At 46.6% G+C, this 11,907-nt stretch overlaps 1 protein-coding gene across 1 annotated transcript; it reads right to left on the bottom strand.

Moving 5' to 3' along the window:
* Positions 1 to 5,504: 5,504 nt before the first annotated feature.
* Positions 5,505 to 11,856, bottom strand: LOC131183898 (vomeronasal type-2 receptor 26-like). Its single transcript, XM_058154644.1, has 2 exons — positions 11,617 to 11,856; positions 5,505 to 6,314 (listed from the first exon to the last, which is right to left on the bottom strand). The coding sequence occupies exons 1-2, from the start codon at positions 11,854 to 11,856 to the stop codon at positions 5,652 to 5,654; spliced, it is 903 nt and encodes a 300-aa protein (XP_058010627.1). The 3' UTR covers positions 5,505 to 5,651.
* Between the last annotated feature and the right edge of the window lie 51 nt (positions 11,857 to 11,907).

Here is an 11,907-nt window from a genome sequence, read left to right as displayed (position 1 = left end):
CATTAATATATAATATGAAGAGTGTTGGTCCAAGAACGCTGCCCTGGGGAACGCCGCTATTGACAGGAACAGGATTTGATAGGGCACTGCCTATTTTGACCACTTGTTGTCTGTTTGACAGGAACGCTGTTATCCAGTTGTGGAGGGGTCCGGAGATGCTGTAGGATTTTGGTTTTAGGAGAAATTTTTCATGTACCACAGAAGCAAAGGCTTTACAGAAGTCTATGTAAATTGCATCTATTGCTTTGCCCTGATCAAGATTTGTAGTCCATATGTTTTTGCAGTGTAGAAGTTGTAAATTACAGGATAATTTTTTTCTGAAACCAAATTGTTTATTAGAGAGTAGGTTGTTTGTTTCTAGGTGGAGGGTAATGGATTGGTTGATGATTGATTTCATTACTTTGCAGGTGACGTAGCATAAAGAGATTGGTCTGTAATTTTCAACTAGGCTGGGGTCTCCTTTTCTGAAGACAGGGATGGCTAGTGACCAAAGTTTGGGAAGGGAGCTGGTCGTGAAAGCTTTTTCAAAGCTTTTGCTAAGTTAGTGGAAAGCTTTTTTAAGCATGCACATAGACCATCAGGTCCAATAGATAGAGATGGTTTCAGTTTGCAAAGGGCCTTTTCAACATTATCTTCTGTGAAATCTATTTGTGTTAGGTCATTGTACTCATTGTTGGTACGACTGGGGAATGATGGGTATGAGCCATTACTGTTAACAAAGACTGAGCCGAAGAATGTGTTAAAGAGGTTTGCTTTGACTGTTTCATCATTATATTCTTTGCCATTAGATCCTTTTAGTGGTGGGATGGATCTCGAGTCTTTAAGTTTGTTGTTCACAAAATTATAAAAAGCACTTCTCTTTCCTGAGGCAGGGACTTTAAAGGAGGGGAAGCAAAAGTGACCTCCTCCACATCCACGTCCTCCCAGAGCAACAGCTGCTTGGCTTGCCCTGACAGATCGCCTTTTTTTCTCCCCCTCCCCTCTTTTTTTTAACTCACCACTTTAGAGCAGAGGACTTCAAACTGGGCAGCTTTAAGACTTGTGGACTTCAACTCCCAGAATTCTGCCAAGTTTGAAGGCCTCTATTTTAGAGGCAACGCATACAGGCAAAGCCCAGGAGGCACAAGGGGCCCCCTCCGCTTTTTTTTCCTGCCCTCCTTTTCACTCAGGAGCGAGAGGAAATAAGGAGGCCAGCAGCTAAAGGTTCACTCTCTTGCTTTGCTCACCGGCTTCCTTCTGCTGCCTTTTCTCGGCTCCCCTCATCTGGCAGCCAGCTTTCTCATTTAGGGAGAAGCTGCAGTCTCAAAGATCCAGAGGTCCCCACAGCAAGAGAAAGGGCAGCGAAACTTGCAAGAGCGGAGATGGGAGAGCAAAGCAAGCAATGCTTCGGGCTGCCAGCTGGCCTCTTTATCCCTCTCGCTCCCAAGGCAGCCGGGCAGCACAACACGAGGCTGTTTCTGCCCTCTTCCAGAGCTGCTGCTGCCATTCCAGAGGGTGGGGATGGGGCGATTGGGTTAGGGTTAGGGTCAGGGTCAGGGTCAGGGATTGCTTAGAAAGTTAAGAAGAAAGTTAACAAGAATCCCACCTGTTTAGTTGGTTGAATAAGGAATTCGAGACCGGAGTCGTGACAACAGCTCTTTTTATTTAGAGTGAGACTTCAGCGAAAATGCAGGCAGGATGCTCTCCTTATATACATACCTGGATCAGTTGGCCACCAATAGAATTCAAATGTTTTCCCGCTGGAATTTCCCACCAATGGGATCATATACAACACCACCCCTCAACCTTTTTTAAAATTAGATCAACTCAACACATCTAGTCTTGTAAAACTAGGTTAAAATGATGAGCTCAAGCCAAAAGGATTATTTTTCCTCTCTGGTTTCTTGATTCAAGATGATTCTGGAAAATAGACTTTCGTTGTTCCCTTTCCTTACATTCCTTTTTCTCTCTTTTAGGGCTTTTTTCCGCTGGTTCTCGTGCTTCGGAGGCAGAAGGAAGAAGGCGAGGGGCCCAGGAGCTGATGCTCCAACCTGCCAAGTGGAGGAAGGCGCCGAGGCTCCTGAGAGAAAGTCGGTCACTTTGATCGTGGAGGTGGAGCTCTGGAAAAGAGAGCGATGTGGTGAGTTGACATTTTGGATTGGGCTGGAAGATGGAGAGGAAAAGGGAAGGATTTCCTTTAGGAGTGGACACCTAAATGCAAACCTATGCAGAACACACACCTGCATCTTTGCAGATTCCAGGTTGCCCAGAGGGACGGGTCAAGGCCAGGCCGTTCCTGACCCACTAAGCCTCCCTCCTTCTGCAGCTTCTGCGTCTATGTTGGCCCCCCACAATTGGCTCTTCTCCTTCCAATTGGCTCTTTGGGGAACCTTGAAGGTGGTTCGGTGGCACTTATTCACATCTTGGCGAGTGGGGAGGGAGAATATCAGAAGAGCAAGATTTGCCGAGGGCCTCGCTGTGAAGATGCCTCGTGGCCAGCTCTGTCAACCAGAAAAATCTTTCATCTGGGGCAGAGCTAAAACTTTGCTGAGCACCTGCCTCTCTTTCCCCAGATGTCCCCAGAACAGAGACCATTGGGAAGAAGAAGATCCTCTTCACCAAGATGGACATCAAAAGTGAAGAGAACGTGCCACGTCAGGCTGCCTGCCGTAAACGGGACCGGCAGAGGAGCCTGAAATTGTGGGAAGAGGTCCAGGAGAGGATGGAGAAGACTGAGCAACCAGTAGGTTCCCCTTGGAATTAGAGGGCCCCATAGCTCAGCTTTTCTCCCAGGTTTGAACCCCAGTCTCAATGGGGGACAAAATATTCCCCTGGATGGAGAGAGACTCTGAAGGGTTTCCACCTTCTTTCCTGAAAGAGAGAAGACGGGGGACCCTGGGGGAAGACACCCCACAGCCTCCCAGACTTAGACCCCGACTCTTTCCCCTTGCAGCAGGAACGCAGCATCGTCCAGGCCCTCTCTTCCATCGCCACTCTGTTTCGGCTAAAGCAGAGTATGCAAATGGCCGTCCCGGAGCCAGGAAACAAGGACCTCTACGGCCTTGCTGTCTTGGTAAGTCCGAGGGAGGTAGGTGGCAACTGGACTGGCAAGCAAAGCAGGAGGGAGAGACAGGACCAGGAGAGGGAGGGGAGACAAGCGGCCCCTGGACTCTCCACCTGTGGCCTGTGCAAAGGGTCCTTATCCTGGGGCTAACTTCCCTTTTTACTGGCAGGGAAGCTGAAGTAGAAGGGAAGGTCAAAGGGGGCTGGGAAATAGAGGCAGGGGTGAGCTGGAGCAGCCTGGCTGACTTTCCCTTCTCTCCCCTCTTGTTTCTTGCCAGGCTCTGATGGAGGACAACAATCTGAGCAGCTTCACGGCAGGACTGGCTGCTTTCCTGGCCATTTATGACATCAGGTCAGCCTTTCCTTTCCTTTGCCTGCTGTTCTCTGGGGGAAGATGAACCCCAGGGCTGTTCCCTAAGATGGGCACTCAGGTCTCTTCTCCCCTTTCGTCTCCCAGCAAGGTTCCACCGGCCATGATCCCAGAAGTGGAGTCCCGGCTGCTGGAGATGTTTCAGGTCGTGTGGTTGTCCTGCATGAAGATCGGGCAGGAGACGGTGTCAGAGGTACCAACAACCCAGGAACATTTCCAGGACTTCCTTCCTGGTATGGGAATGGCTGGGAAGAAGCTCCACACGTCATCATCATCTCTCTTTTTCGTTTCAGGGGGAGAAGAAGTTGCTGGGGGAGGCCTTTGGTCTCATGCTTCGAGGGCTCCTTCAGCAGTGTGCAACAACACCGCACATCATTTTCATTCTGAAGGTAAGGGCATCGGAGTCCCAGGGAGTTTGAAGGAAAATCGGGCCAGTGGAAACATTCCCCGAATCAGGCGTTAGAACTCCAGTGAAATGTTCCCATCTATGGGAATAATCTATGGGGGGGGGTTGTTCTTGAGGACAGGCCTGAAAGCTCATGGGAATTGGGCTTGTCCCAAGAGAGGTTTCCCTTCATGCAGGGAGCTCTCCACAAAGAGCTTTAACTGCAAGGCTCCATGGCCAGAACTGCAGAGGAGAGACCCAAAGGGTTTCTGGGGCCTTTTGCTTGAAAGGCCAACCCAAATCCAAAGAGCCTGGGATTTAAGGAGCCGGGAGTAACCGTAGAGGGAGAGGGCGACCTTCAAGGCCCAAATTCCACATGTGTGTTTTCACCGTGAGATTCCCGAGAATAGGACATTCCAATCAAAAGGTGGTTTTTTTTGCTCCAATTCCACAGCACTTCGAGGAACATGGCTGGGAATGTTTCTCGTATGCCTGGGACCAGCTTCTCTTCTGTGCAGCCCATCAAAGCACCATCAACATATGTAGCAAACTGAGAATCGGACGGTGAACTTTGGGTCCCCCACTGTTTTTGGGACCCCCTCCTCCTTCAACCTCTTGCTGCTCATACTTGTATGGAGGGGCCCCAGGGAAGATGGGAATGGCTCTGCAAGACACTTGTGGCACAGGACGATGGGCGTCTTTCTGTCTCTTGCAGTTCACTGAAGCTCAGCAAGCGTTTCCACACTTTCCGGTGGGAATTGAGCTGCCTGAAGATCAAGACAGCTTCATCAATGAAGGTAACTTTCTTCTGAAACATTAAGGTGTGTGTGTGTGTGTGTGTGTGAAGGTATCATCACATGAAAGACAACAAGCCCCCACATTGTATCCCACATGGTCTTCAGATACTCCTCAACTTTCAACTGGTCACTTAATGACTGTTCAAACTTGAGACACTCTGGAAATAATGGTACTTATGACCTGTCATCAAAGCTACAACTGCTGCACCAACCCTGCAGTCCTTGGATTGCATTTTGGACGCTTGGCCATCACTCCACAGGGTCTAGGACTTTTTGTCTCCTACCTTAGGCCACGAAGCCTTCTCTACCTACGTTCCTCCTCGGGTGATTCTCGGGTGATTCTCCTCTGACTTTTACAGCTGGTCTTGCCACCATTATTAAGCATTATTATGCACCTCTTAAGTAAGACACAAGGTCGTTAATGAATCCGGCTACCCTATGGACTTCATTGGTCAGGTGACAAAAGGGGATCATGTGACACTGAGACCACCATAAGTAAGAGTCGGTTGCCAAGCATCCGAATTTGGATCACCTAGCATGGGGATGCTGCAATGGGCATTAAGTGTGAAAAACAGTCACAAATCCCTTTTTTCCAGTGCCGTTGTTAACTTGAATGGTCGCTAAGTCAGTCACAAAGTCACTAAGTGAATCTGGCTTCCCTGAATCTCAGTTGCAAAGCAAGGCAGCTGTTCAGTGAGCTTTCACCCACTTTACAACTGGTCTTGCCACCGTTGTTAAGAGAGCAGCTCTTAAGTGAGTCACACAGTCACATTGGGATACTGCAATGGTCCTGAGTGTGAAAAATGGTCAACCGTGGCATTGCAACTTTGAACCGTCACTATATGTTACGGTCGTATGTTATCCCTATATCTTGATATCAAGATACGCAGATTGAGGTTCCTATGGAAGACTTTGAGCTCCATGCAATGATGGGAGCTGTTTGAAGACCCCAAAAAGGAAATTCCTTTGTAGCATCTTTTTTTTTAGCGTCTGGTGGTTATGGCAGCATTCAAGGTCTGGGCCAGAGTCTTCATGAGACTGTAATGCTCGTAGTGATTTAGCATCTGATCCTGTTCCTTTTCTCCTGGGTCTCCAGTGGGGCTTTCTGGGAGCATCTTCTGCGGCCTTTGACAGAAAAGATGTTCTTTGAAAGAGAACAGAGAAAATAATGAACTTGAGACTTTTGTTCCACAAAGAAATGGGGTTCAAAGGCATCATCCATTGGCCTTTCTTTTGCCAGATAAGTAAAGTTCCAAATACTATGGATGTATTTGAGAAATCTGTGCTTCTTTAGTCTATAGCCTTCAAAATTTGTGAGGATCCAGACTTTCCCTTCAACGGGTCCTGGCAAACGCATAAATGTTAAATGGAAAGGAAGAATTCTGCCCCAAATGGAATCAAGTTCTATGAAGTGGACAAAGACGTTGACTTGTCTCCACTTAGAGAGGGCCTCCCTGAGGGCTGCTGTATATCCATGTGTTGAGAAACGTTGTGATATAACAGCACAAATTCCATTCCTGACAAGCATAGGAGTAAAAATCCTCATGAAATTCTCTCCATTATCTGTGTCTGTAGCAAAGAGGCCAATCGGGGTCCATCTGAAATGGAGGAGCAGTTGGACAATTGCTGGGTAGTGGAATTCTTCTTTGGGGAGCATCCGGTGGAAAAAGGAGAATTGACTTTTATCACTCAGAGCCTCTCCAGCTGTTTCCTCATTGATCTGAAAAAGCAATGAAGAATGCTGTGTTATATTTGGGGTCAGATCAAATCCAAAATATTAGATTTCAATAACTCCAATCTGGTTCTCATGAATGTGTTAGAATTTATTAATTAGACATTGCTTAAAATGAACTCTGATTCTGGAGAAGACTCCTGCGAGTCCCTTGGACTGCAAGGCGAACAAACAAGTCAGTCCTAGAGGAGATCAACCCTGACTGCTCTTTAGGCCAGATCCTGAAGATGAAACCCAAATACTTTGGCCACTTAATGAGAAGGAAGGACTCACTGGAGAAGAGCTAATGCTGGGAAAGATTGAGGGCAAAGGAAGAAGGGGAGGGCAGAGAACAAGGTGGCTGGATGGAGTCACTGAAGCTGTCGGCGTGAGCTTAAATGGACTCCAGAGGATGGTAGAGGACAGGAAGGCCTGGAGGAACGTGGTCCATAGGGTCGCGATGGGTTGGACATGACTTTGCAACTAACAACAACAAACAGCCCCAATAGTCTGTCACTTTCCATAGATTACATTTTATGCCAATAATACCCATGTTTTCTGATTTTAGACAAAGCAGAAATTGTGTAAATTCCCAGATCAGCTCTGAGGGCAGCAGCTGGAGTCCTTTTACCCACCCCAAGATACTCCTCAGAGGCTGTGATTGGGTTGGTTCTGCTAGCGGTTTCTCTCTGAAGCCCCAAACATCAGATTGATCTAAGAACAGGGGGGAAAACTGGGCCTCAGATACTTTAATAATTGGGGCTGAGGAATAATTGGGCAGCTATGAGGTTTTCATTTAAGCACCACTTTCACTCATGCCCTTTCTCTAACTGAGCTCCTTTGGCTGACCAACTATGGCTATGATGTCATTTCCTAAAAACCATAACTTTTGAACTTGATTTATTAACTATCAGATAATTATTATGACACAAGGATCCATGCCTTCACAGCATATGTGATCCAATATGTAAGTATGATAATATCACAGTATCAGTGCAAGTCAGCATGTCCCAAAAGTATTTCGCATGCTGAACAAGTTAACAGAACTAAACAAAATAAAAGGGTTGGAAGGGACCTTGGAGGTCTTCTAATCCAACCTGCTGCTCAAGCAGGAGAACCTCCACTATTCCAGAGAAGTGGCTGCCTCGTGTCTTCTGAAAAGCCTCCAGTGATGGGGCAACCACAAGTTCTGAAGACAAGATGTTCCATCACTCACTGTTAGGAAACTTCTCCTTAGTTCTAGGTTGTTTCTCTCCTTGATTGGGTTCCATCCGTTGTTTCTTGTCTTGCTTTCTGGTGCTTTGGGAAATAGGTTGACCCCCCTCTTCTCTGTGGCAGCCCCTCAAATATTGATACATTGCTATGATGTCACCCCTAGTCCTTTTTGCTAGACTGGACATGCCCAATTCCTGCAACTGTTCCTCATAGGTTTCAGTCTCCAGGCCCTTAATCATCTTAGCTCCTCTTTTCTGCTCTCTTTCCAGAGTCTCTACATCTTTTTTATAATATGGTGACCCAAACTGGATGCACTATTCCAAGTGTGGTCTTGCCAAGGCATCATAAAGTGGTACCAATACTTCATATGATCTTGATTTTATCCCTCTGTTAATGCAACCTAGGACTGAATTGGCCCTTTTGGCTGCTCCCAACTCACTGCTGGCTCATACTTAAGTGACTGTCCACTAGGACTCCAAGATCCCTCTCACAGTTACTGCTATTGATCCAGGTTTCACCTAATCTATAAGTGTACATTTGGTTTTTCTAGCCTAAGTGTAAAACCTTACATTTCTCTACATTGAATTTCATTTTGTTAGATAGGCCCAGGGTTCAAGCTTATCTAGTTTAGTTTAGTTTAGTTTATTATCACCGCACATCGTACAATGAAATTAAATGCTATCTTCAATGTAATTATAACTATAAAAATAAAACACAAAACACACATCCTTCGCATTCTATGCAATTGAATTGAAAACCCCTGATATCGCATTAATATTGCACTATACGCTAGAATTCAATATAGTAACTGCCCTGGGATAGAAGCTGTTTTTCAGCCTATTTATCCTTGGCTTTATTATCCTGTACCATCTTCCGGATGGTAATAGTTCAAAAAAAGGGTGCCCAGGATGAGATGGATCTTTAACAATGTTTTGAACTTTCTTAAGGCAGAGGGAGCTGTAAAGCTCTTCCAAAGAGGGGAGAGGGCAACCAATGATCCTCCGGGCAATGACGTTAACCCTCTGGAAGCCTGTCCTATCTGCAGGAGTGGGCTTCAAAAATTGCAGCAACAGGTTTTCTGCCTGGTTGCTGGGTGGATATGGCCATGGGTGGCCTGGCCTAGTCAACCTCATGCACCAAGGCAGAGGGGGTGGATTTTTTGCCCTCCCCAGGCTCCGCAGGCTTTCCTGGAGCCTCTGGGAAGACGAAAACAGGCTCTCCCGGCCCTCTGGGAGGCCCATTTTTCGCCCTCCCAGAGCCTCCATGTGAGCCCTGTATCTACCTGACATCCAAAATGAGCCACGTGGAGACTCCTGGGAATGGTGGGGAGGGGTGGGAGGGGAAGGGTGGGCAGGGTGAGGCCAGACAGGGGTGAAATTTGCGGGTTCACCGAACTGGGCAGAATCCTAGCTAGAGGATTGCCAGAACCAGTGGTGGGATTCAGCCGGTTCTCTCCGGATCAGGTGAATCGGTATCAGCCAGTGTGGGAGGCTCTGCCCACCCGCCCAGATGTAACACACGAGCACTGCGCATGCACAGAAGGCCATGCGCATGGGCAGATGTGGTGCGTGCACTCACATTTGTGAACCGGTAGGGAAGGTAAGTGTATCCCATCTCTGGGCAGAACTCGTGCGAACCCCCAGCAGCCCACTCCTGCTATCTGCCACTATGCAATTGGCAAACCAGACACAGGTGCAGTAAGTTAAAATACTCTCTATGGTGCAGTGGTAGAAGGTCACCAGCAGTTTTCCATTCAGTGTTGTTTCCTGAGAAGTCTCAGGTCGAATAATCTCTGCTGGGCCCTTTTGACCAGGGCCGCCATGTGAACTCCCCAGCTCAGGTCCTCTTCTATGATAACACCCAGAAACGTTGAACTGACCACTTGCTCCTCTCGGTCTCCACTGATAAGCAAGGGCTGGATGTCTGATCTATGCCTTCTATAGTCCACTCAAAGCTCCTTGGTCTTATTGGTGTTAAGGACCAAGTTACTGTCTCCCTACCACGAAAGCCACCGGTCCACCTCATCTCGATAGGCAGACTCATCCCCCCACTCTGGAGGCGAGTCCCACCACTGTTGTATCATCTGCAAATTTAGCAATAGTATTACTGGTGTGAGTGGGAATGCAGTCATGCACATTAAGGGACTCTACACACAGTCCTGTGGTCTACCAGTGTTAAGAATAAGGGCTGAAGAGATACGATTACCTAACCTGACCCTCTGAAAGCAGCCAGACAGGAAATCCGTAATCCAAAGGCAGATTGAATAAGAAAGGCCAAAATCCATAAGGTTAGACACTAGTCTATGTGGACATATTGTGTTAAATGCAGAGCTAAAATCTACAAAAAGCCCCCCCTCCCCCCCTTCCAAATGAGTCAGAGCAGTGTGAAGAGTGATGGCTGCAGCATCCTCTGTAGATCTATTTCTTCTGTATGCAAACTGGCATCTTCAGCCTGTCTTCTGGAGTGTTGGCTATTCTGCAAATTTGATGAGTTCCCCTTCTATTTCCTCATCTAGATACTGTCTGAAGATGTTGAAGAGGACTGGGCCTAAAATGGAGCCTTGGGGTCCCCCACCGCTTATTTCCCTCTGTGTAGATGTGGTTCCAACAGGGACCGAAAGCGATCTCCATGCCATGGAAATGCGAACGCTCCGTTGGACATTGGCCATCTCCCTTCTTGACCACATCACAAATGACACCATTTGACAGCATTTTGGGGTGGCACCAAGTATAGAGAAGATGAGAAAAGGCCGGCTCTGTTGGTATGGACATGTCCAGAGAGCAGCATCTCCCACCGTTGCCAAGACAGCCTACCAACCAGAAGTCAATGGCCGGTGACCTTGCGGGCTTCCAAAACAGAGATGGCGAGACACCATCAACAAAGACAGGCGTATCAGGGTTGCAGTTAACAAGCCCATTGCAACCAAAACTCCGAGGCCTGGAGGTTCCTCAAAGAAACAGTGCAAGCCAGGGGCCTGTGCCCCAGAGACCCAGCTGGCTGTGCCAGGTGGCGTTCAATGATCTGAAAAGCAGATCTGCAGGAATATGCTAGGAAGAAGAAGATGTAGTTCCATTGAGGACCACATGCTGAGTCCATCTGCGGGTGATGCTGCTCTATCCCACATATTTTTAGCGTATCAAGAAGTAGATGGTGGTTTACTTGGTCAAAGCCTTTCTAAGATCCAAGTATACTATGTGCACTGTATTTCACTGGTCCACTATTTTAGTTATTTTTGTGAAAGAATTATTTATATTTATGATCTGTTTTTGGATCCTTCATTAGTCCTAGTAAGTCATTCGTATCTATGTTGAATAACAAAGCTCCATAGAGCCCAAAGCTCCCTCTCAAACAAGGGCTTGGATCAGGACCAACAGGCTGAGCTCCATTTTGAGGGCAATCCATTTCCTCCATCATATTTCTTCTTTTACTTATGTCAAATGATGCATTAAGACCAACAAAGCCAGCAAACAGTGGTTTATCTGACTGACATATTTTGTGATTGGATATTTCAGGACAATTATGTTGCCGATATTAATTACTGACATGTTAACAATTATGTTGCCAATATTAATTACTGACATGCATTATTTATTATAACATCTATATAGCCTTTAACTCTACCTAAAACCTTCTGGTTCTTCTGCAAGGAATGCAAGTTTAACTAAGAGGATCAAGGCATACATTTTAGCCATAATACTGTATCTGCTAGTCTATTTGGCTTATAATTGCTAGAGTCCTTTTTAATTCCACTTTTTAAATAGATAAAATGCTACTATTGCCAACTTCAATCTGAGTGGATAGGGCAGGCATTATTTACATGTGAAAACGAACATGCCAATAGAGGCCCCAACAACCAGGGATATTTTTTGATCAGTTAAATAGTTGGTAGAATGTCTTCTCCAGGGAATGCATTGCTTGCATTTCAGGCCTTTTATGATTAATCTCAACATGAATATAATGGAGTAAAATATTGACATTTCTGCTAATATGGAGAAAAGCAGCTCTTGAATTCCATGGAGAAGACATGATTGCATCTATTGCTCACCCACCACCACCCACCCCTCACTTTACCAGAGGGAAAAAAACACACACAAACCTGTGGGACTTTGTAGATGCCTCCTAATGTTGACATCTGGATGGAGATGCCTCTGTAAGCTCCATCAATAAGAGCCAGAAGGTTCTCCTTCCTCCCACAGCTGTAGTTGGGGACATTGGCTTCTCCAGTGGAGAGAATGTCCAGCAAGGCATCTGAAGTGCGGAAAGTGTTCAAATAGTTGTCATGGATGCTGTAGCCCAGTGTGAGGTTGTGCAGGAGCCTGGAATTCTTGTTGACCATTTGAATGTTGAAAATGAATCGTGAGCCATATAAAGAACTATAAACCTCCCT

This window comes from Ahaetulla prasina, chromosome 11 (genome assembly GCF_028640845.1).
Source record: "Ahaetulla prasina isolate Xishuangbanna chromosome 11, ASM2864084v1, whole genome shotgun sequence".
Classification (NCBI taxonomy): Eukaryota; Metazoa; Chordata; class Lepidosauria; order Squamata; family Colubridae; genus Ahaetulla; species Ahaetulla prasina.
This window is presented reverse-complemented; position numbering and strand designations above follow the sequence as displayed.